The sequence below is a fragment of the Artemia sp. Qi Xiang Cuo genome, chromosome 7, assembly GCF_049724085.1.
Source record: "Artemia sp. Qi Xiang Cuo chromosome 7, ASM4972408v1, whole genome shotgun sequence".
NCBI lineage: Eukaryota > Metazoa > Arthropoda > Branchiopoda > Anostraca > Artemiidae > Artemia > Artemia sp. Qi Xiang Cuo.
This window is the reverse complement of record NC_142800.1, coordinates 34,333,590-34,359,092: the sequence shown is the minus strand read 5'-3', so window position 1 is coordinate 34,359,092 and position 25,503 is coordinate 34,333,590. Positions and strand designations below refer to the sequence as shown.

The window sequence follows — 25,503 nt, the reverse complement described above, 5'->3', positions numbered from 1 at the left end:
CTAAGCTTTGATTGAATATGTTTAGGGATACGGTGGGCGTGAGAGGGGGGTTAGTTACTCTCCATTCACTTTTGACTATTAAAAAGGGCACTAGCCCTTTCAATTTCCAATCAAATAAGCCATTTTTTAAGTATCTACGACAAAACTTTCTATAAAAACCTTATATACCCCCAAGGCATAAGTTAAAACCCTTGCCCTGAGGGCTCTGAGGGGGTTATCATCCTCAAAGACCAAATTTTCAGAACTTTCAACTACGTTGAACAAAAAAGATATCTCAAATTTTGATTGGCTGTGTTTGGGGAAATGGTGGGCGTGAGAGGGGGGTTACTTGCCCTTCTACCACTTTTGACTATAAAAAAGGGCACTAGCACTTTCAATTTCCAATCGAATGAACCCTTTTGATGTTCATACAACATCGCTTTCTATAAGAACCTTATATAACCCCAGGGCATAACTGACAACCCTTGCCCTGAGGGCTGTGGGTGGGAGGGGGTTTTCATCTTCATAGAATTTTCAGAACTTTCAACTACGTTGAAACAAATGGCTATCTAAAAATTTTGATTGAATGTGTTTGGGGAAATGGTGGACGTGAGAGGGGTTTAGTTGTCCTCCAATCATTTTCAACTATTAAAAAGGGCACTAGCCATTTCAATTTCCAATCGATTGAGCCCTTTTTGAAGTTTCTACGAGAACAATTTCTATAAAAACCTTATATACCCCCAAGGCATAAGTTAAAACCCTCGCCCTGAGGGCTCTAAGGGGGTTATCATCCTCAAAGACCTAATTTTCAGAACTTTCAACTACGTTGAACAAAAAGGATATCTCAAAATTTTGATTGGCTGTTTTTGGGGAAATGGTTGGCGTGAGAGGGGGGTAAGTTGCCCTTCTACCACTTTCGACTACTAAAAGGGCACTAGCACTCTCAATTTCCAAACGAATGAGCCCTTTTGATGTTCATACAACATCGCTTTCTATAAGAACCTTATATAACCCCAGGGCATAACTGACAACCCTTGCCCTGAGGGTTGTGAGGGGGGGGGGTTCATCCTCAAAGACATAATTTCCAGAGTTTTCGACTACGTTGAAAAAAAGGGTCTCTCAAAATTTTGATTGTATGTGTTTGGGGAAATAATGGGCGCAAGAGGGGGTTAGTTGCCCTCAAATCATTTTCAACTATTAAGTTACAATTCTTGCCCTGAGGGCTATTTGGGGGGGGGGGTCATTCTAAAAGACCTTATTTCCAAAACTTTAAACTACGTTGAATAAAATGGCTATCCCAAAATTTTGATTGGATTTGTTTGGGGGAAAGGTGGGCTTGAGAGGGGGGTTAGTTGCCCTCGAATCACTTTCGACTATTAAAAAGGGCACTAGCCCTTTGATTTTCCAGTCATATGCCCCCACGGCATAATTTATAACCCTTGCCCTGAAGACTGTGGGGGGAGTGTCCAGCTTTAAGATATAATTCCCAAAACTTTCAACTGTGTTGAACAAAATGGCTATCTCAAAATTTTGATTGGATGTGTTTGGGGAAATGGTAGGCGTGGAAGGGGTGTTAGTTGCCTTCCAATCACTTTGGACTATTAAAAAGGGCATTAGTCATTTCAATTTCAATTCGAATGATCTCTTTTTGAAGTTTCTACGGCAACGCTTTCTATAAAAACCTTATATGCACCCAGGGCAAAACTTACAGCCGTTGCCCTAGGGGCTTTGGGGGATTTGTCATCCTCAAAGACCTATTTGCGGACCTTTCAACGACGTTGAACAAAATGGCTATCTCAAAATTTTGATTGGATGTGTTTGGGGAAAAGGTGGGCGTGAGAGGAGGGTTAGTTGCGCTCCAATCACTTTCGACAACTAAAAAGGGCACTAGCCCTTTGAATTTTCAATCGAATGAGCCCTTTTTGAATTTTCTACGACAAAACTTTCTATAAAAACGTTATATGCCCTCAGGAAATGACTTACAACCCTTGCCCTGAGGGCTGTGGGGGAAGTTTCCTCTTCAAAAACATAATTTCTATCTGCCATTCCTATTTCAAATTGAATGAGCCCTTCTCGAAGTTTCTACGACCAACTCCTTCGATTTGAAGTGCTCTGGTCTGAAACCAAAAATAAACAAAAAAAACGACACATTGTGCCAACATTGTTCTTTACTTAGGCAGCGCTATTGTGTTGTCTGTGAAAGTTCCAAATTGATAAACTTATTCGTTCCTGAGTTACGCCTGTTTGAGAGTCCTTATACTAATAACGTGTTTAGATTTAGTTTAACACTTCCCTCAACCTTCTCTGAAAGGTTCACCTCATTGCCCTTTGTCTTTTTGAAAAGTAAAGGTAAGCTTGCATACCTTTCTCAATAACATATACTATATGCAAACAGTGAACGAATCGCCTAATTTACAGCGATTGTTCTGGGGGCTCTAAGGGGGTTGACGTCCCCAAAGGCGTAATTACAGAACCTTTCAACAATGCTGAAGAGAGTAGACGTCTTAAAGTTTTTATTGGATGTTTGTTTTGGAAAATGATGGTCATGGGAGGGGTGGGGACTGGTCGCCCTCAATTCACTTTGGCTTTCGAAAAGAGCGCTAGAGCTTTCAATTTCCAATCCAATGAGCCCCCTTTGAAAAAACAAAAATCGCGAAGAAAGGAAGAAAACGAGGACAATTAACAGCCAGTGAAAAAATTGAAAAATTATGCAAATATTTCGGTCAAGACCTCCGCTTGACCGTCCTCAGTGCAGAATAAAACTGATAAAGATATAAAAACCAAACCTTAAAATAAAAACACCCAACTAAAATTGGACGACCGTTTCTAGTAACGGTGAAAGGGTAACTGAATAAAATCCCAAGTCTAAATGGCATTTCAGAATTTCATTTTGCGTAAAGCACTTTTAAAGGCTGATCGCTTTCCAGTTTGATTGTTATTGGAGACTCTATTCGATTGCACAATATAACTTTGTGGATGTATGTAAATACGATCAGAATTAATAATTTTGTCATAAATGGGACTTAGAAAAATTTCTCCAGTGTCTCTATTGAGAGCTACCTTTTGGTGAATGCCTTTTGAGAGAGCTACCCTCTTTGAAGTTTATGCGACCACTCTTTCCATAAAAACCTTATATGCCGCCGGGGCATAACTTACAAACCTTGCCCCGAGGGCTCTGGGGGGGATTAATCTTCAAAGTCATAATTACTGGACTTTTCAACATCACTGGTCAATATTACTGTATCAAAGTTTTGGTTGGATGTATTTGGGGAAATAATGAGCGTCAGGGGGCCGGTTGCCCTCCAATCACTTTCAATGTTAGAAACGGCAATAGGACTTGCAATTTCCAATCCTGCTTTAAGGTTTCTCTAAATTTCTTGGAATATTGGGTATAGAAATTTTATCAACAACTTGATAAAGTAAATAGTATTTTTGACAACCTTGTTGAATCATAGCTGAGACGTAACTGCTAATGCCTGCTTTTTTAATAGGCTGAATACGGCTATGAAACTGTGTTCCGTTTTCAAACCGGGTAAAAACGACTCAATGCACTTCCCATAAAAATTCTCCTAGTTAAACTGAGCCCTTTGCTGCTAAAAGAAGAAGAAGAAGTAGAAGAAGAAGTAAACACGGTAACAAAGCTTTTAATGGCAATTAAAGTTTATGGACCAGATGGAGTTCCATCAAAACTAGCAAGTATCAGCCCAAAATAGCGTACTTGCTCGAAATAGGCTGTTGTAAGCATTTGCAGAACTGACCGTTTTCCCCAATCTTTGTCGAAAGCTTACTACTGCCCCCCTTAAAATGAACAAGAAGAACAAGTTTGTTCGGCCATAGATCAAATATCTGCCCGTCAGTAACTGATAGGGAAATAAATATTAATTCAGAAAACAACCATTCCTACAATGATGGTCTAATAGACGAGTTCCTAACATCGATCGATATATTCAGCTACAGTTACCGAGTGTCTTTTGTTTAACATTAATTTTAATACAGAACCGTAAACGGCTAAAGATAAAGACGGTAGTGTAGATGACGGAGAAATTGTTGACAAACACATAGGCGCTGACGGCATCGTCGACTGCAAGAAGCAGTCTCTTCAAGCCGACGAAGATTTGCTGGTTTCGGTAGTAGAGATCAAGTATTTACTTCTTTTGTGTCACAAAAACAAAACGATATTTTGGAATACTGAGCGGCCATTAAATTTAGCCTTACCCTGCTAAAAGTTTTTAGCCATCATAGTCAGAAATTACTTGACAAAAAATGAACTACACATAGCAATTTAAACAAAGGCAGCCATGTTGTATTTTTCAAATTGACTAGGCGCAGTAAGAGAAAAAAGTTTACCGTTGTCATTCCATTTGTAAATATTTTGCATAAATTATATGAAAACGTGCCTAAGAGATAATTGCTTTCTGTTTGTTGAACAACTGTAGTTTATTCTGTTTGAATCTTTCTTCATGTTTTCATTCTTTAATTACTGTCAAGAGAGTGAAGTTGTAAAATATTTCTAGTTGGTTCTCTGTAAGTGTCATCGGTATTTTCTTATTTTACATCCGATACTCTAGATCTGTGATTTCTAACGAGGGATGCATGCCCCACCAGTGGGGCACGGCAATATTTTGGTAGGTCAAGACCAGGAGGTACATACACCCCTTGGCTGACTATACTTTAGAGCTTTAACTTTGAAAACGTTAAGGCTTTTGATGTTGTTGAAAAATCAAGTTGAAACATGCGAATGAGGTCGAATTCATACGCATATAAGGGGAAAAAGATACATGATAGTATTGCAATTAAGTCCTGCATTGTATAAAAGGCATTTTATACAGACAATACTTTTCATCAGCATAAAATATGCCTAAAGGACAACCTGAAAAAATAGCTAGGTAATAACCTTTTAAGCTTCTCTACATTCCTTGATACTAGATGCTTCAGCTAATCGTCAACGACATTGAGAATATACAAGTGGCTTCCACAGCTTGAAAAAACTGTTTTAGTTTTTATGATGTGTGGGTCATATCATCGTCCAGCTATAGATAAAGTCAAAATTATGAACGTCGACAGCGCCAACTATGTATTTTATTCGTAATTTGTTAAGCTGAACGTTCCTTAGCTCTCAAGCGTCAAATTCGTGATGGACAGACCAGAAAACAGGTTTAAAGCTTTTTCATATTAAATAGAAATAATGGAATCTTGGAACAGCAGATCTTGAAGATGAACGTAGTAAAAGATACAAAAGCAGGGCATTAGTAGGCAGCAGTTGGGAACAGATTAGTAAATGCAAGCCTTAAAACAAATTTCTAGCCATTTTAATTTTCCCCTTATAAAAAGGTTTGACTGACGTGTGGCTCGGACATTATTCAAAAATAGTCATTTTATTAAGTCTTCTTGGTAGTCCCGTTTTATGTCCTTTCCATCCTTCTAATATCTTTCCATCTCAGAAAGTGGCCTCACATATGTGACTTCCAGTTTTTACAAGTAAGCCTGCATTATAAGAAATAAAGTACCAATGTACCCTTAAGGTACCAAGGAGGTTAAACTAAAAATATTTTTTGTCCCCATTTCCATCTTAGGTTTATTCGTACCTGAAAACTGGGATTTTCTATGTTTTTTTTTGTTACCTAAGTTTTCTCCTTTGTCGCCCCGTTGAATCGTAAAAGCAGTGTTTCCAGAAGGCGAAACAAAAAATACGCCAGAGCCTCTGTAAACAATGCCAAAAATGCGCAAGAGCCTGGTCTTATGTAGGCTTAAGCTACGTAGAGAGAAGTAAAATAATAGCTGATGAAAACTAATTCAAAAACAAATAAGAATGGGGAAACAATAAGGAAATATGATTCATCTATGCTTGTGCATATTATAAAGTAAGAATTCCCTATTTCTTTTTGGCTTATTTTTTTTGTATAGCCTAGGGCTCGAAGAGTTGTTGCATTAGAGGGGGGATGTTTCATTAAGTGGGCAACCACTCGAGCTAACTTTGTTTAAATTAGACTTATTTATTTCTGCTCGACAGCTGGTTCACAATACCAAATAACAACCTAAATGAAAAAAAATGGGCATAGTCTAGCGCTTAATCTCAGAATTAAGAGGGGGAGGGGTATGCTGCATGCGATTCTGGACACCCAATAAGAAGAAACTTTATGTAGTGAAGTAAGATTTTTTGTTATTATAGGGTTCAGTTCAGATAAGAAATCTTCCAACAAATTGCCAAATTTAGCGATACCCAAAAAATAGAAGAGCAAAACCATCACAATAATTACGAAAAATCAAAAATTGTCTCCACTTTAGGCAAAAAACTTAATAGGGTGGCCTAGGTAGACGCATAGGACAAAACCAGATAGAAAAAAAACAAACAGTCTGTTTGCAGGGCCAGATTTAAAGCTTTGACGCTACTAGGCCAAGGCGTTTTTGCCGCTCCGTTTTTGCAATATTATGGGGAAAATCTCCAAAAATTTGGGGATAGTCGAAGAACTGAACACAACGCAATTGATGAACTAAAAGTAATGAAAGAGAGAGGTGATATCGAACTCAGGTACATTCGAAAAATAGCTGCCATTATTGGGAGATATCTGATAGTTTATAAAGTGGCCACGAAATTCCTGTGTTGTTTTTAAATCGCTTTTTTATTAATAGAATAGAATAGAATAGAATAGAATATGATTTATTGGTTAAAATAGTACAAAAGCTAGCATAAGCACGTCAAAATTACCATAACAAAACAAATGTAATTTGATAAACATAAAATAAAAAATTTAATCAATATATAAAACAGATGTCAGGAGAAAAGTTATATCAATTATTAAAATAGGAAACAAAATAGGGGACAAAAGAGTTTTTGTATCTCATGGTCAACATTTGGGGATACAGGTCCAGTTGGGTATTTGGAGCTCTAAGAGCATTGCGCCTTGTATTAGGAAGGGTTGGGGGATTTTCTTTAAAGGGAGGGAGAAAACGTCGATGATAGTCAGAATTAAGGCACTTGAGACCAAAGTTCATGGTAAGGATGTGATAATAGGTAGTGCGACTGCGAATGTACCTGGCACTATGACGATAAATCACATCAGTCCTTTTTTTAAGGAAAAAAAATCACTACGGGATAATTTATTACCCTCTGGCATTGTGCGCTCCCTAGACCCAGGCCTAGTGGGCACATTGGTAAATCCAGGCCTGTCTGTTCATAACGAAAAGAAAATTTAGACACAGTTTTAGGGATGGAGCCTGAAAGGGCATTTCCATCTTATTAAAAAAGAATTTCGAGTTAAAAACGGGATGTTATAATCACATGCATACCTGAACACAAGTGAAAGGGCAGATTTTATCCCCGCCCCCTCTTCTGAAAAATCATTATTTAACCAAAGATGGACATATCAGTAGAATCAAATTTGACGCTTATTCAAAATATAAAAAATTCATCAAGTTTAATGTTACCCATCAAACGTTACGAGCCTAAGAAAATTTCCCCGATTTTTGAAAAAGGGTAAACACCCCATTTTCACGGATTTGTGTGAAGAAATGTCATAGATGTGAGGTTATTCGTTGTTTAATTTTTGTTTTTTGTTTGTTTTTCTCAGGGGTGATCCAGAGAAGCAGTGATCCTAGAAGATCGAGAGAGGGCTCTTTTGATCGGAATCAAAAGTTACAGTGCCATTTCTAAGTGACCAAAAAAATTGGAGGGTAGCTAGCCTCCCTCCCACGCTTCTTTTTCCCAAAGCCCGAACAAATTATGAGATAGTAATTTTGTTCGACACAGTCGAAAGATAAAACAACTATGTCTTTGAGGATAACTTGACCCCCCCCCAGTCATCAGGAGAAGGGCTTTTAGCTATGAACTTTGTCCATTTTTACATATGATATGATATGATTTGTTAACACTAAAAGCCCTACTGGGCAAAACAAAAATAAAAACAAAACAAAACAAAAATAAAACAAAAATAAATCTAAAGAAAATGACCTCTATGCTCCATGCCCAGTCCAAAAAACCTTCCCAAATTCTTATCCCCGGAAAATTTCTATCTCTTAATATATTACCAACCCATTCCTCCCTTTCGAACCATCCCGGGAAAAATCCTCTCTCAAACCTCTTAACTCCTTACATAAACATAAAAAATGAATTAAATCATCATTTTCGTCCCCATACATCGAATAAAAATATGGACCAATAGGGACAAAAATAGGGCCTTCGACCTAATCTTCCCCAAATATTTTCTCCTGTCTCCAAATGCTACAAAATTTCCCCTTACCGACATTACCCACTTTAATTTCTTTCTACTAAGCCCCGCTAGAAAATACACTTCCTCCCCCCCCCATGGGTCCTTGATACTAGCATACAGAGATAGAGAAGGTGACGAGGATATTTCAACAGGATAAAACAACATAAACAAAGGGCAACTTGTATAACTTTGAGCAAATTTACAATGAGGGAAAATTTAAGGAAAAAAACTCTAAAATCAAAATGGCGTGCTAAACTACAATTATTTTTTATTTGTTTATATTTAGCAAGGATCCTTTTAAACAAAGGGCAAAATATGACTCTTTGAGGTATTAATTATATTAATACAAGATTGAAATTTATAAAAAATTGAAACGAATCTTATCTATCTGAATTTCCCAGGCGCCGTGCGGGATCGTCCCTCTCCACCTTCAAGCGACAGGAGCAACCGGATCCAATACACCACACCTGGGTGTCTGGTCAAGTTATTTTAAAAGATAGTATTGATTCAAAAAGTTCTTAATGATAAATCCTACATGTTATATATATGGACAAATTGGATAATTCACATTCCTTGCCTTGAGGGTTTGGGAGCATGGCATCGCCAGAGACATAGCTATTAACCCCTGTGACTATTTGGATAAAATGCTTTTTTTCTTAATTTTTGATCAACGTCTAAAAGGGAAAGAGGGGAAGGTCTCACATTGTTAATTCTGGATCTCCTGGCTCTCTAAAATACACTTAACTTGTTTTGCTACCACCCCCTTTCTACCACTAAACCTTTCCCCTTCCCACAGCCTAGCTTCCCCACAACTCTCCAAAATATGTTTAACTTGGCTAGCTCAAGAAACTTTCCTCCTATCTCTCAAAGATTCTTGATAAGCTACTTTTAGTATCCTCTCCTCAGGGAGGGATACGAATTATTCCCAATACCTAATCATAATAACTAGTCTTATAACTCTTTCACTCCTTAACCCCAAATCACCCCTTAAAACTAAACCATAAAACTTATCACTTAGACCTATCAATCTCTTAAAAAAAAACTTAACTGGATCCTCTCAAACTTTACCCCATTTTCAAATCCCTAAATGTCACACCCATAACTAAATACTGGTCTTATCTTAGCCTACTACTGAAAAATCCTCTTCATTAATTTAATATCATTTAGGCCTATCTTTCTTAAACTACTTCTTAACACACTCCATATCGCCCTAAGTTCTCTTCTCTCCATTAGATCAACATGACTACTCCACCTTCCTTTAGATGTAACCTTACACCCTAAATACACAAACTTCTTTTCAATCTTTAACTCTCTACCATTCACATAAAAAATTTCACTTTGTCCCCCTTTTTCTCTAAATAATACTACCGCTGACTTATCAACATTTGAAATTAACTTCTTCTCAACTAAATAATCATGGGTCAGATCTAAAAATATTGGCAGCTCTTTTCCACTATCTGGTCTATAGCACTATATCCCTTCCTGAAACCTTCCTGTATATCTATCATCTTCTTCTGTGACTCTAACCATTTATCTAACCTTTAACATAATACTTCTATATTAATATATTTTCCATATTTTTTTCCATATTATACATAATATATTTTCTCAGCTGGGGGGACTTCACCAACACCACGTGTTCCTACAATGAAAGTCTTCACAAGCTTCCAAAATTCCCTAGAGTCCGCCATACTAAACGCTTCCTTAATCCTACGAGCTTCCTCTAACCTAAACTTATTCTTTTTTCTTTTAACTAGCTTTCTATATTCCTTCCTCTTCTCTCGATACAATTCTAATCGCTCATACATTTCATGTGGCACACTACCCTTCAAACTCTTTAAAGCTTCTATCACTCCGCTCCTACAATTCTAACACCCTATTCATAAAAAGAAATCCCCTTGGGCCTAACTTTACTGCTATTCCCTAGCCTTGATTCCTTCCCTATATCATTTACTATACCATAAAGTTCTGTGAGAAAAGATTCAAGGTCACCCTCTTTTGTCAACTGAGCGCTCTTCTCTGGTCTTTTTTCTGAACTTTCCTCAGAAAAATGAAGCCTAAGTATTTCCTTATTATTCTTATAAGGGGCTTATTTACTTTCAGTACCTCACTCTCCTCATCTTTTCTTCTACCATGTTTATCCTTTTGACGATCTAGTGTAGCCCTCACATTAAAAAAAGCTCTTATAGGCAAATGGTCTGAACCCTGTGTCCCCATAGCCTCACAATCCATACACCGGGTAAAAGTTCCATACAGTATTAATTACTGGAAAATAACTCCCAATTTTCTTTATTTTCACATGCATAGCAGATGTGGTCTTAGGAATTATTTAAGACTATCTTGAATGATGATCTTTTTCATGAGACCTTCTCAAACATTGCTATATAACATTTCTTTTTTTACCTTGAGAAAAAAATCTTAATGATATCGTTAACCAATCATTTTCTTTGATTAAAGAAGTGGGGGATCAGCTCTACAATTTGCAGTAATGACATTTTTTGGAATTATTTAATATGTATACGATTATTTGAACAATTTGTTTATTATTATCAACAATAATGTCATGTCATTAATGGTTGTGTTTATTATAGTGTTACAGGCAAGAAAAATAATTTGTGCATTTAGAATTCATTTATAATGGTAGCTCTTAGAAACATTATTTCGCTAGCTTTTCCGTGTTGTTAATGAAACTCTTCTATGCCCCTAAATGCAGTTACACAGCCTAGAATCAATGTTTTGTAGTGAGTTTGTGATAGCGAAAACCAAAGAGGACTAGCCTAGAATCTTTGCATAGCCTGCCCTCAAATGGACAAGGAAAACAGTAACATTTGAGCAGATAAGCCAAAGTTTACATTTTTAAAACCATAGGCCTATTTGAAGACTACCTGATAAAGAAGGCCTAGAGTTACCTTGTAGCTTTTTAAGGCAGGCTATAAATAGTAGTTTAGTGACTTTTCACTAATCAAACAGTTAATTTTTACACTAATGGTAACGAACTACAATTAAGGAGCGACGCGGCTCTATAGTAGCCGACACTTTAACAAAAACAATTGTGATATCAATAGATATGTAAAAAGAATTGACGTTTCATAGCATTTCCAAATATATAAAATTCATTGAGTTTATTTTTACCCATCAAAAGCTAAGGGCCTGAGAATATTTGCCTGATTTTCGACAAAGGGGGAAAACATACCCTAATAGTCAAGCAATTTTAATGAAAATCATACGATCAGATTCAGCGTATCAGTGAATCCAACTGTAGAGGTTTCGAGCTCTCATCTGCAAAAATGTAGAATTTTGTATTTTTTGCCAAAAGATTGATACGTGTTTATTGTTTTTTTGTCTTTTATTTTCCCCAGGGGTGATCGTGTCAAACCAACGGTTCTAGAATATCGGACGATAGCTCATTCGAACAGGAATTAATAGTTCTAGTGCTATTTTAAGTAACAAAAAGATTGGAGGGTAACTAGTCCCCCTCCCATGCCCCTTTTTCCCCAAAGTCTTTTTAAAAAAATTGCTATAACCGTTTTGTTCAACCTATTTGAAAGGTCCAATAACTATACCTTTGGAGATAACATGGACTCACATAGCCCTTTGGGAAAGGCCTTTAAGTTATGAAATTTTCCCATTGTTTACGTATAATATTTTTTATCTAGAAACATGCATAAAATTTTCGGTCGGGGGAGGGGCAAATTTTCTGCTTGGGGATTTTTCGCGGGGACAATTTTCCACGCGGAGTGAAGTTTCCGGGAGGTGAAATTTTCAGAGATTTCTTACACTGGGGAATTTCCTAGAATTGCTATACGGCATTATTTTATTTGTCTTGATTATTTTACTTTATTTTATTTGTTTTATTTGATATGTGGAAGGGCAATTGTACGGGATGAACTTTCGCCAGGATTGAATTGTCTAGAGGATCTTTTTACGGGTGGAATTTTTCCGAGGAGGGGAAGACGGGTTTCCCGGCATTTTGTAAAAAAACGATCAAATATAAAATAAGAAAATAAGTTCTTTCAACTGAAAATAACGAGCAACATTAAAACTTCAAACGAGCAGAAACTGTTACGTATATGAGAGAGGTTGCCCTCACTCAATGACTCGCTCTTTACGCTAAAGTTTAACTTTTTGTCCCAATTCATTAAAAATGACTCCTGAAACACAAGGGCCGTTTAATGGGACAACAAGAAGCTTTATTTAAAAGTACTAAAAAACCTTCAGAGTGAAGAGCGAGGTGTTGAGGAGGGGGCAACCCCCTCATATACGTAATAATTTCAGTTCATTTTAAGTTTAATTTTTGTTCAATAGTTTCAGTAGAAAAAAAGTAGAAAAATTATATAATTAAAAAGACGAACTGAACTGTAGTCTCATGGAACTTGATGACGGGAGCGTGTTATGTTTTTCTTCGGGGGTGATCGTATCGCAGCAGTGGTCAAAGAATATCAGGAGGTAACTCATTCGTGCGTAATTTAAAAGTCCTACTGTCCTTTTGAGTTACAAAATCTATTGTACAGCAGGAAACTGCGGATTTCTGCCACTTTGCACCGCAAATCAACATATCTCACTCATAACTGAGGAATAAATAAAATACATAAATAAAATTGCCAAAAAACTTCAACAAATGAAACAATGAATTTATTTACAGTAGACTTCATAATGTAGCTGAAGAAGATACGTAAAAAAAAATATCGAACATTAGTTAAATTCTGCAAAAAGAGGGAGAAAATTGTGCATAAAGCGAATATTTTCATACTCACGATAAAAATTATCTATCTTAATTTTAGCTAGTACCAACGGCTCTTCAATTTTAATATCAAAACTAATTCAGTATTACTAAAACAAGTTGGAAAAGTAAGTAAAAACTGAATTGCTGCACACCAGATATTTGAGAAGGGTGGAAGATCAGTGTTTTTTGGGAGAGAGGGGTGCCCAGCCCTCAAAAGTGAATTTTTAAGGGACAAAAATTTGCAACTTTTTGTGAGAGGTCCTTTCGATCAACGGAAAGAACGAATTCAACCACCAGTGTCCCCTGACTTGGAATAATTCATTTGGGCTAAGCATATAATATTAATGCTAAGGGAATGAGTCCTTTATTTATTACAAGAATATTGTTGGTGTGAAGTGAAGTAATAATTACATTTACATCATATTTTTAAGCTATAGGTGAAACTCGTCTGAATAAGTGTAGGGTAGAATGAGAATTGTAGGGTGTTCTATGGCAGTTTTTATGTAAATCTTTTTATAATTTTAGTTATCGTCTATTAATTATTTCTTATTATTTTGTTTGTTGCAATACCCCGATGGCTTTTTCGTAATAAATATAAGTACCAGGGAAACGAGCTTCGCTCGGCAACGCCCTCTGCGCAGAAAACTAAAAAAAAATATCATATTTCTACTGATGGTGAACAAAACTAGCATAAAGCAAGCGAAGCCCCCAAAAATATCTGTCCCGGTTAGTACAGAAATTAGTATAAGTAGTCCTTAAACTCGGTATTGTACTACTAATTAGATCAGCAGTCAAATAAAGTTTAAATTGAAAGATTCACAAAACTTCCTTCCCCAGAAATTTCTTTAAAGTGTCCACTTTTACGGTCATTGGTTTGATTATATCACATCGATGGTCGCTGAAACTTGAGAAAAGGCTCATACAAATCATTTTTCGTTCTAGCGCCTTTTTTAAGTTGCAAAAACGATTGCTCCTGAGAAAACTACCGTTTTTGCTTTTTTTTTACCATGAATTGACAATTTTTGGCCAAAATGTTATGACAGCAATAATTCAGTCGTAGTTTCAATGAATTGCAGTTGCAATGAACTATAGTTGCAGAACAAATAGAGAGAGCTCAGTCGAAGAGTATTTTTTTTCATTGTAGTAGCCGTTTTTAAGTAGCTAAAATATTCCACTTCAAGAATTGCCATTTCCCACCATTGTGGGCCATAGAACAACAAAAATATCCGTATTTGGGCCAAGGTGTCTCAGGGGTAACAATTACAAGATGGCCATTCAGTTTAGCATTTAAGGTATATATAGCCTATTGAAGAACCTTACAAAAATCAACCAGTCTCCAAGGTTTTCCAGTTTCCATGCTGTGGTGCATATCGTTCCTCTATCGGATCAAAGTTGTATTTTTGCATGGCAGAATTAACATGTCTTATTTTCTTTTCGGTCTTTTTATTAACTAATTAAAAAAACTTTTCCCGCAAAATAAGTTTTTCAAAGAAAAGTAAAGAACTCCATTAAACAAAAAATGAGCAAAAATAAAATCAAATAATCTACCAAGCGTGAAACTAACACAAATTGGCATCGATAAATAAATGAAACCCAAAACGAACCGAAATTACAATAAATAACCGAGTCAAACTCAATACGAGCAGAAATTAACATGAGTAGGGCTCTAAACCTCTATGCCTTCCCAAGGTCAGAACATAATTTATACTGTACTGAAAAAAATAAATGTTTTTACTCTTAGAACTTAAATAAATCAAATAATATTAGCATTTTGATTACTAAATATCAGTATATGAATATTAAACTGACAATGCACATTTATTTGTATTTTTTTCAGTAAAGTGCAAATTATGTTCTGGCCTTGGGAAGGCATAGGGGTTTTGAGCCCAACTCATGTTAATTTCTGCTCGTTTTGAGTTTGTTTCTGCTCGTTTTGATTTCTGCTACGTTAAACAAAATTAAAAAAGCCACTAGCCCTTTCAATTCCCAATCAAATTAGCCCTATTGAAGTTTCTACGACAACACTTTCCATAAAAACCCTATATGCCCCCAGGGCAAAACTTACAACCTTTGCCCTGGGGACTCCGGGGAGTTTGTCATCTTTAAATACATAATTTCAAGAACTTTCAACTACGTTGAACAAAATGGCTATCTCTAAACTTTGATTGAATGTTTTTGGGGAAATGGTGGGTATGAGAGGGGGGTTAATTACTCTCCACTCACTTTCGACTATTAAAAAGGGCAATTTCAGTCTCCAATCAAATGAGCCCTTTTTGAGATTTATACAACAACTTTCTATATAAACCTTATATACCACTAGGGCATAACTTACAGCCCTTGTACTGAGGGCTCTGAGGGAGTTGTCATCCTAAATGAGCTAATTTCCAGAACTTTCAACTACGTTAAACAAAATGGATATCTCAAAATTTGATTGGATGCGTTTGGAAAACGATGGGCGTGAGAGTGGAGTTAGTTGCCTTTCAATCACTTTCTACTATTAAAAAAGGCTCTAGCCCTTTCAATTTCCAATTGAATGAGCGCTTTTTGAAGTTTCTACAACATCCCTTTCTATAAAAACCTTATATGGCCCCAGGGCATAACTTACAACCCTTGCCCTGAGGGCTGTGGGGGGAGGGGTTGTCATCCTTAAAGACCTAATTTCCAAAATTTACAGCTACATTGAATAAAATGGCTGTCTAAAAATTTTGATTGGATGTGTTTGGGGAAAAGGTGGGAGTGAGACGGGGGTTAGTTGCCCTCAAATCACTCTTGACTATTAAAAAGGGCACTAGCCCTTTGAATTTTCAATCGAATGAGCCCTTTTTCAAGTTTCTACGACAAACATTTCAATAAAAACCTTATATGCCCCCAAGGCATAACTTATAACCCTTGCCCTGAAGACTGTGTGTGGGGGGGGGGGTGTCCTGCTCAAACGTATAATTTCCTGAACTATAAACTGCGTGGAACAAAATGGCTATCTCAAAATTTTGATTGGATGTGTTTGGGGAAATGGTGGGCGTGGAAGGGATGTTAGTTGCCTTCCAATCACTTTCGACTATTACAAAAGACACGAACCCTTTCAATTTCTAGTTATCTGAGCCCTTTTTGATTTTTTTAAGACAGTGTTTACTATGAATACCTTATATGCCCCCAGGACACAACTTAAAAACCTGGCCCTGAGGTCTGTGGGGGAGGTGTAATCCTAGAGGCCCTAAATTCCAGAAATTAAAACTATGTTGAAAAAAATGCCTATTTAAAAAGTTTTATTAGATGTGTTCGGGGAAAAGGTGGGCGTGAGAGAGGGGCTAGTTGCCCTCCAATCACTTTCGACTATTAAAAAGGGCAGTAACCCTTTGAATTTCCAATCGAATGAGAAGTTTCTACGACAATACTTTCTATAAAAACCTTATATGCCCCCAAGGCCTAACTTACAACCTTGCCCTGAAGGTTGTGGGGGAGTTTCCTCCTTAAAAACATATTTTCTGTCTGGAAATACACCACGTTTCAAAAAATCGTTATCTTAAAATATTGTTGAGATGCGCTTCTGGAATTCAGAGGCATGGGAGGATTTTTAGGCGCCTTCAATTCAATCCCGAATGATAAACATGATATTAGTCGTCACGATTTTCTATTCAATTAGCCCTTTGTAGAATCTCTACGACGATTTCTTTGCTACAAAGTGCCCTGCTCTAAGGGAAAAAAAAAAATAAATAATACATTGTGCCAACAAATTTCTTATATGCCCCCAGGGTATAACTTAAAACCCTTGCACTGAGGGTTGTGGGGGAGTGTCCTCCTCAGAAACATATTTTCAATCTGGAAATCAACTACGCTAAACAAAATGGCTATCTCAAAATTTTGAGTGGATGTGTTTGGGGAAATGGTGGGCGTGGAAGGGGTGTTAGTTGCCTTCCAATCACTTTCGACTACTAAAAAGGGCACTAGCCACTCCAATTTCCAATCGAATAAGCCCTTTTCAAAATTTCTGCGACAACTCCTTCGATACGAAGTGCCCTGGTTTATAGAAAAAAAAAAAATAATAATACATTGTGCCGACATCGTTCTTTACTTAGGCAGCGCGATTTCGCTGCCTATGGTGATAGCAGACCGTTGAAGCTTCGTAAGGGAGATTAGGGCTCATTTAGCATTTTTATTTGTATGATGATTAAAACTAAAAGGAAATACCATATGAAACAAAAGAAGACGAATTCGGGTGCCTTCTTCGAAATTCATGGTGCTTATTGTGGCGAGAATAATTAGTCAGAACCTTTCTAAAGAGATATAATCAAGAACATTATTTGACATGAATATGAGCTTAACAAATCTTTTAAAGAATTCAGCCAGATGGAGCGCTGCCACGTGGGTCTGAACCTAATTATTCTCTAAGACTAAACCTATTACTTCCTGACCTAATAAAGGTATGGGTTGGAATAAATAAATTACAGCAAAACTTCAAACGGGGATTAGTTAAGATATGTGAGGAAGGCTGGTCCGCTCACTCACCATTGTGCCAGATCCCGTACAGGGTGAATGCTACTTTAGGGTAACATTTTAGAGATGGGAGGGGCTAGTAGGCTGGTCAGCCCCCTTTTAGATTGTTGGTGTTCAAGGAATTGTTAAATGTGAAAATGGTTTCAAATTTGCCGAATTTCACCTTAACAACCTCTTGAGTTGAGTAGGCTTGGGTAGTCCCTCTTCTTTAAGATTCTTCTTTGCTCTTAAAAAGTTACTTTGAACTGGCTAACGAATTATTTAATTCGAAAATGGTTTCATATTTGTTGAATTTCACCTGAACGACCTCTTGACTTGAGTAGTCTCTCTTTTTTTAGATTCTTCCCTGCCTTTGAAAAAAATTACTTTGAGTTGGCTGACTTACAACCAAGTTGCATAGTACCATTACAAAATAAAGTACGAAAGAATTCATATTAAGGCACAAGGGTAAAATGTCGGAGTGAAGATAATTTATGGATTCCTGAGCCCTCCGGGAGATAAATTATACAAAAAAGTTGAAGATTACGGGAGGAAACTCAAATATCTTGACTTTTAACAAGGGAACAAAAGATCCCTTTAGTTGAAGCAACACTCAGCACTAGGAGCTGGGGTTTGGAGAGGAGATGTACCCTCTACCGCTTCATGGACTTTCTGATCGTGTTAGCGTCTCTCTTTACTTTAATTTGAAGAAATTGTCATTAAAATTTATTTATAAGGGTCAAACTAAATAGTAGTCAGAACTTTTCCAGGCTTATTTTAACTGAATTGGAGATCCTGTATGTAAATATATTTTTTGTAGGATTTTACGTCTACTACGATTATTACGAAAAAACAACAACAATAGTTTACATGTTCTGGTAGTGACAAATTTATTTATTTTTCTTATTTTTCTAGACGAAAGGTCATTATTAACTTCACAGTCGTCTGAAGAATCGTCAGGAAATATCAAAGGAATTCGTTGCGCATATCCTTGGGAACCCTAGAGCCATCCAACTCTAATCATAGCTCGGAGTAGTTCAGTTGATTTTATTTTTCGGCGCCGTTACAATAAAATATGATTTTTATTATGTCCTCAGTGAAGAAGAAAAAGAAGCATTAAAAAGGATAAATTAAGCGAAATTCTACAGCCAGTGCCAAAATGACTGCCATTTTATTAACTGCCTTAGTGCTACTCCAAGATATGACACTCGTATTAGGAGGAAGCTCAAATAAAACAGAAGGCCCTCCACAGTGTGAAGACGGTCTGATTATACCAATGTGGCGTCCTAGCGAGAATCTAAGTACCGGTGACAGAGTAGCCCGTGGATTAGTGTATTTTATAGGTATGGTATATTTATTTATCGGAGTATCTATTGTAGCTGATAAATTTATGGCTAGTATCGAAGTTATCACTTCCAAAGAAAAAGAAATTACAATTAAACGACCAAATGGAGATAAGCAAATAGTTGTTGTGAGGGTTTGGAATGAAACTGTTGCAAATTTAACCCTTATGGCTCTTGGATCCTCTGCCCCAGAAATTCTACTCTCTATTATTGAAATTTATGCGAAAAATTATGAAGCTGGAGACCTTGGGCCTGGCACAATAGTAGGAAGTGCTGCTTTCAATCTTTTTATGATTATAGGACTTTGTGTTTATGTGATTCCGGACGGTGAAGTAAGAAAAATTAAACACCTTCGTGTATTCTTTGTCACAGCGACTTGGTCTGTTTTTGCGTATATTTGGCTTTATATTATTCTAGCCGTTATATCTTATGGAGTTGTTGAAGTATGGGAAGGTCTTCTCACTCTCATGTTTTTCCCAGCCACTGTATATTCTGCTTATTTTATGGATAAGAAACTATATAAATTTGCAGGGAAGCGTTATAGAATGAATAGACGTGGCATGATTGTTGAACATGAAGGCGATGTCGAACTTGGAGATAAAAGCAATCATGTTGGCAATGACGAATTCAAGCGCTTCGAAGATGAAGAAAACGAAGAAATTAGAGAGTTTGAAGAGCATCGAAGGGAGTTCATCAGAATCCTTCGAGAACTCAGAAAAAAAAATCCAAATTTTGAAATGAAGCAGCTCGAAGCTTTAGCTCGTGAAGAAATGACCAATTCGGGTCCAAAAAGTAGGGCATTTTATCGAATACAGGCCACTAGGAAATTAACTGGTGGTTGTAACCTGATGAAAAAAACTGTAGAGCGAGTTCAGAGTGACACAGATGGAGAACCAATTACTACCAAAGAGGAAGATAATATTATAAAGATTTATTTTGATCCTGGTCATTACACAGTTATGGAGAACGTTGGTGAGTTTTTTGCTACCGTGCGAAGAGAAGGTGGAGATTTAAAAACCGTAGTTCATGTTGACTATAAAACAGAAGATGGTTCAGCAAATGCTGGATCTGACTATGTAGCTACATTCGGCACGCTCACCTTTGGACCTTGTGAAGTCACCAAGTCTTTTAGTGTAAAAGTCATTGATGACGATGTTTTTGAAGAGGACGAACACTTTTACTTACGCATATCCAATGTGCGACTCGACACATCTTCTGGATTGCCATCCAATGGAGAAACAACTAGTAACGGTGTTACTCCGGCTGGAAAGCCAGCTGTACAGATTGTAGCCCCATCCTTAGCTACTGTCATGATTCTTGATGACGATCATTGCGGTATATTTAATTTGGCTGAGAAAGATATTGAGATTGTTGAATCAGTTGGTACTTACGATTTAAAGGTCGTGCGTTGGAGTGGTGCACGGGGTCGTGTAGTTGTGCCATATAAGTGTGAGGAGGGGACCGCCAAGCCTGGAAAAGATTACTCAGATATCAGTGGGGAGCTGACCTTCGAAAACAATGAAACAGAGTAAGTCCTTTAGTTTGGCGTTATTTATACTTTTCTAGATCGAAAGCATAGCAGGGTTAAATAAATGATTTAGCAAAGATTAAAGTATTTTGAGAGAGTAAGTAGACAATTTTTTGATATTCCTCTTTAATCGCCTTTAAGCAAGTCAGAGGATGAATTTATCAAAGAAGTAAAAAATAAATTTCTTCGCCTTGGTTCTATTTGACCAGCTAACTTTAGGTATTACGTATATCCTGAAAATTAGAATAATTAAACATTGAGCTCATCATACAAATAGAAACAAAGTCAATATAGAACAAGGCAGCTAAATATATAGCGAAATATATAAAAGGTAAGTACATAGCTTAAAATAAATATCAACACTATCACACCTAGAATGTGTCAGAGACTAAGTTAGAACTCTTATCAGCTTATCTCTCTGAAGGCATGTGTAGCAGAAAGATTTTCTTCGTATCTACTTTCGAAAATAATCTTATTATATAGTTTTTAAATATTCTTTTATATTGTAGCTGTCATCTTGGGATCATAAAAAAGCAAGATAACAAATTCATAAATGAAAAATACATAAATAAAATCCCAAAATACTTCGTCAAATAGAAAATAAAGCAATAATTTACCTTTGCTTTGAATGATATCATTGCTATCGTTGCAAATAGAATAAACCAAGTCAAAAAAAAAAAAAAAAAAAAAAAAAAAAAAAAAATCTCGAAGCGTAATTCAAAGCTGGCACAGCCAGTTCGTAAGTTCAATCTGCCGATTACTTTTCAAAACGAACAAAATATTTTACTCTGAAAATACAACTAAATGAGACCTTCCATTCCCCAAGAATTGTGATAAAGATATTTGAAATTTTATCACATTATTTTTGTGCCAGAGTAATCAATCTTGAAGTAAAGTCAAACTGAAGTGTAATGATTGGGGGAGGGGAGTGAAGAGGAGTGGTAGTCCTCCTTGCGAAATATATATACATCTGTTTGTTTGCTTTGTTCGTTTTAATCTTTTTCTAACATCATATATTTTTCTAAAGTTGTAATATACCTATCTTCTTTCATTTGAAATAAAAGTTGTTTTATTTACTTAATTTCTGTTCGCTTTCAGTGTCACATTCAGGTTGTGCAAATTATGAGAGGCTGTCGCACTTTTTCATCCTCCACTCTTTAAGCCACTTTTGTGCAACAATGCACCAAGAATAAGAGTTCATTCAAATTTACGTACAGTAAAGTTGCACCTTTTAGAAATTCCTTATGTATTTAAAACTACCATTTTTGTAACAAAAAAGAAATCACTTTCCTCGTCTATAGCAACCAAACCTCACACTTAGTCCAATTATATTCCTCCAATCGAAGGAAACTTTTGGGATAAACTCCCCCTAACCCCATTTTTTATCTGAAGGACCCAGGGACGTTTATTTGGAGGCAGGATTCTTTTCCGCGCCCCCCATAGATTTTAGAAAATACGTTTATGGGGGAAAATTTTTATTGAAAAATGCTTTTTAGGTATTTTTATGCAAAAATTAAAAAAAAACGACAAAAATTTTCCCTTCTTTATATTTTGAAAAATCAATCCCCCCCCCCTCTTAAATTTTCTTGAGTTCACGCCACTGGAAGTACCTCTCACGAATTTTTGAAAATTTGGGCCAAAGGTACTTTGTGAGGTTTTAGGACTTTAACCAAGTGGTGCACGACTGCGATCCTGATCAACTGTTAACGTTACCAAAGAGAAAAGAGAGAGGTTACTTTCCATAATCTCCATGGTAAATATTAGGCTGTAATTTCAGTGGTTTACATTTCTTGGTTTAAAGTAAATAATAGCATGTGAATGCATTCATTCTTAGACTATTTTGAAAACAGTCTAAGCTATTCACCACTAATCACCACCATGATCTCGTGCAAAGGATTCAATTTCGTAGCTTTGAGGGAGGAAAAAGTCAAACTTCAGTGGAGGGGTGAATTTCTTCTCCCCCCCCTTCCCGCATTTAGAAAATATAAAGAAAAAGTAAAACCTAAAACGAACCAAAATTACAATGAACAATGAAGCCAAGCTAAAAAAAACCTAAACTGTCACAAACAAGAATGGTGTTGCCAGCTCTCAGCCCCCCCCCCCACCAAAAAAGGCTAGAGTGTCGTTCACGATTTTCTAAAAGTTAAGTTTGTTTGTACAGTTTTTTTTTTAATTCTAACAGTAAAAAGTCAAATACTGCTCAAACTTTCTCGAATGCTTTTGTCCTATATCAGTATTTTTGTGACAAGGTAATCAGTTTTTTTTAGTCTAATATGTAATAAATTTTTGTCAATAGTTTCTTTTTTTTTAATTTGATTATTTCCAAATGTTGAGAAAAAAGATTCTAAATAAATCTTTCAGTGAAGGTATTTATTTAGTCTTAAGTAAAGCGCAAATATCACTCTGCTGTTATGGGAGGTTTGAGGGCAAGGGCGGATCCAGGATTTTTTTTTTTTGGGGGGGGGTTTACTAATTTTTGACTTTTTCGGGGGGGGGTTACTAATTTTGACTCAGTTTTCGACTAATTTTACTGATTTTTACCTAGGTTTTACTAATTTTCGACTTATTTTTGACTCGGTCAAAGATTTCGGGGGGGGGGGGTACAAACCGGGTACCCCCCCCCCCTGGATACGGCCTTGTTTGAGGGGCACTTATATTTATCAGAGCTTGAGCTCTTTCTAAGTTCGTCTTTGCTGTCCATTATAGTTTTCGTTCATAGTAGGTGTCATTCTTTCATAAATTGTAGATTCTGTCCGTTTTATTCTCATTTTTTTTTTAAATAGATTATATTTTCTGCGAATAAAGTGGTTTCACCTAAAACCTTGGCGGAGACAGGGAACCTTTTGGACCTGTAATCTTGCCAAAAATTTCAATTAAGTGACAAAAAGAATTGGAGATATTATTTCCTGATCCTACTCAGACGCACCTGTGTTATTTTTCAGTTGGAGATTGGAGTAGAAAAATAAAAGCCAAAGCCATCGTTTGGGTAACGAATGATGATCACCTTCGACTGAACCTCTATTGCTAAAGAGAAAGAAAATGATTTTTCAATGCATTTTTTATTTACAACAAAAACATAACAACTAAATTATTAACAACTGCCACAAAAATATACAAAAAAGCACTTGCAACGAGGAGACTGAAAAGTATATAAAAAAAAAGTTGTTTCTTTCCGATATAAGATTTTTCTTTGCTATGTTCAGAAACAAAAAGTATATAGCATATCTGACAAGGCAAAAATACTTATTAGATACAGCGTCTTGACAAGAATTTTCGAATCAATGCTTGCTTACTACAACAGTAGGTCCGCCCAAATTCGTTTCTTGCTTCTTGGAAATTTTGTCAGATTTCTTAACGGCCACCAACAGGAACTCTTCCAGAGGAGCGCAAGCCAGCTACATTTTTATAGAGGAAGAAGCAAAGTTTTGAAAAAAGGGAAAAAAGGTTTTCTCCTGGAAAATTCTAAACATCTCTGAACGTTACATAATTATATGTTTTTGTCCATCTTTGGTTTATCTTTTTGTCCTTAAAATACCGAGTTACAAAAACCAAGCAATGGTGAATCTCAGCCTCACATTAAGATTGAAAACAATTATTGAAAACAGAATCAATAAATAGACTTGGGGAGCTTAAAGCCGGACACACATAACTTTTTTCAGCACTTGAAGAGAAAAATCGGTGCCGAAAAAAGTTTTTTTTTTGCCAAAAAAAAAATCTGAGGCACGTACGCAGAGTGAGAAAAAGCGTGAAAAGGGTGGGTTATTTTTTATGCATTATTTTAATTTTCCTTTATCTTTCGTTTAATTTGCCTGCTTTGAGCATCTTGACGAAATTACGCTCCTTCTAGAATGTGAGGCCCCTTTAAATAGGGCCTCCTAACGCTATAACTTTAGATTCTTTGAACTTCAAACAGTTTGTTACAAAGACCTAATTCTGTTTCTCGAGCAACATGGAAGGGATTCTCTGAATGGAAATTTTTCCGGATGCCCATAGACTGAGCCGTTCCTAGGTCTGCTGGTGCCCCAGAGTAAAATTAATTAATCATCGCCTTCCGTCTCAAATATAATTAAGAAAAAACGAATCAAAATAAAAAACATGATCAATGTCGGCACCCCCCCCCTATCCATGGCACTCCCCAGCCACGGCGCCCGGGGCAGCTTGTTCTGGTCCCCTCCCCCCTCCTTTGAACGGCTCTGACCCCAGTCCGTTTTGAATTGAGTCCGGAATCGGTTTTTTTTTTGTCGCTCATTACCGTAATTGTAATTTCATGAATGAATCCTGTTGGATCGAGGGGCAACGTGTTCTCCTTTTCTACTAACGTGCATTTGTAAAAATGGGTCACTTACATAATGTGGGGTAGTCCTGGAGATATATTGGGAAAATTTCATAAATGTAAATTTTTGTACCTTTGGACTAATTTTGTTAGGTGGTCATCTAAAAATTTTATCCAATTCCATTAGGAACCATAAAGTACCAAGAAACGAAGATCAGCAAGGCCAGTTTAGACTGTAAAGGCTGGTGCCATACCCTTATTAGAGGCAATCGGGTAAAAAAAAGAAGAGAAAAACAGGAGAGGAGGTGGCTTCCGAACGATCACTTTGATCGGTACAAACTCTCTGATCGAACAAACTCCCTCAAAGTTTGTACAGCTATCCTTTCTAGTCAAAGTAGCCAGGGGAAAAATGTACGTATACCAAACAAATAATACGCGGGTGACATCGTTCTTTGCTAAGCCAATGCTATTGAGTTGCCTGTGAAATTTTCCTGATGATACCCAAATATTGGGTTGTTCATGTATCTTTTGTAGAAAGAGTCCCTCATTTCTTTTTCCTATTTTTCGTCATTTTGAAGATAAACTGAAATGATATTGCTTATTTTTTTAGACTAGGATGAGATTAATTTTCAAATGTTCTCTCTAGCGTCTAGCTCTTAAATTTAGAGATATCTTTATGTATAGGGTCTAGTATTGTCAGAACGACATTGAAATTTTCGTACAATTTAAATCATTAAAAATCTATTGAAAGGTTATGTTTTTTCAATTTTAGTAAATGATATCCTCGTCAAATAGTATGACAAATAGCTAATTTATATTATCTGATTTCTAGGAAGTTTATTCAAATACAAATCCTTGAAGAAGACAGTTATGAAAAAGACGTACTTTTTTATGTCGAATTAGGAGAGCCAAGACAAATTGGAGGTTAGTTTCCCCTGTGTTGACTTATCAAACATAAAACTTTTCAGATTGTTTTGAGA

The 25,503-nt window shown here is 36.5% G+C and overlaps 1 protein-coding gene across 5 annotated transcripts in view; it reads left to right on the top strand.

The window, feature by feature from the left end:
- Positions 1 to 25,503, top strand: part of Calx (sodium/calcium exchanger 3) — a 110,867-nt gene that overhangs the window by 30,771 nt on the left and 54,593 nt on the right. For all 5 annotated transcript variants that reach the window (XM_089092208.1, XM_089092209.1, XM_089092210.1 and 2 more), the window contains exons 2-3: positions 18,295 to 20,250; positions 25,356 to 25,447. In XM_089092208.1, coding sequence (XP_088948334.1) covers positions 18,539 to 20,250; positions 25,356 to 25,447 — 1,804 coding nt within the window. In that variant the 5' untranslated portion in view covers positions 18,295 to 18,538. The remainder of the gene's footprint in view (positions 1 to 18,294; positions 20,251 to 25,355; positions 25,448 to 25,503) is intronic.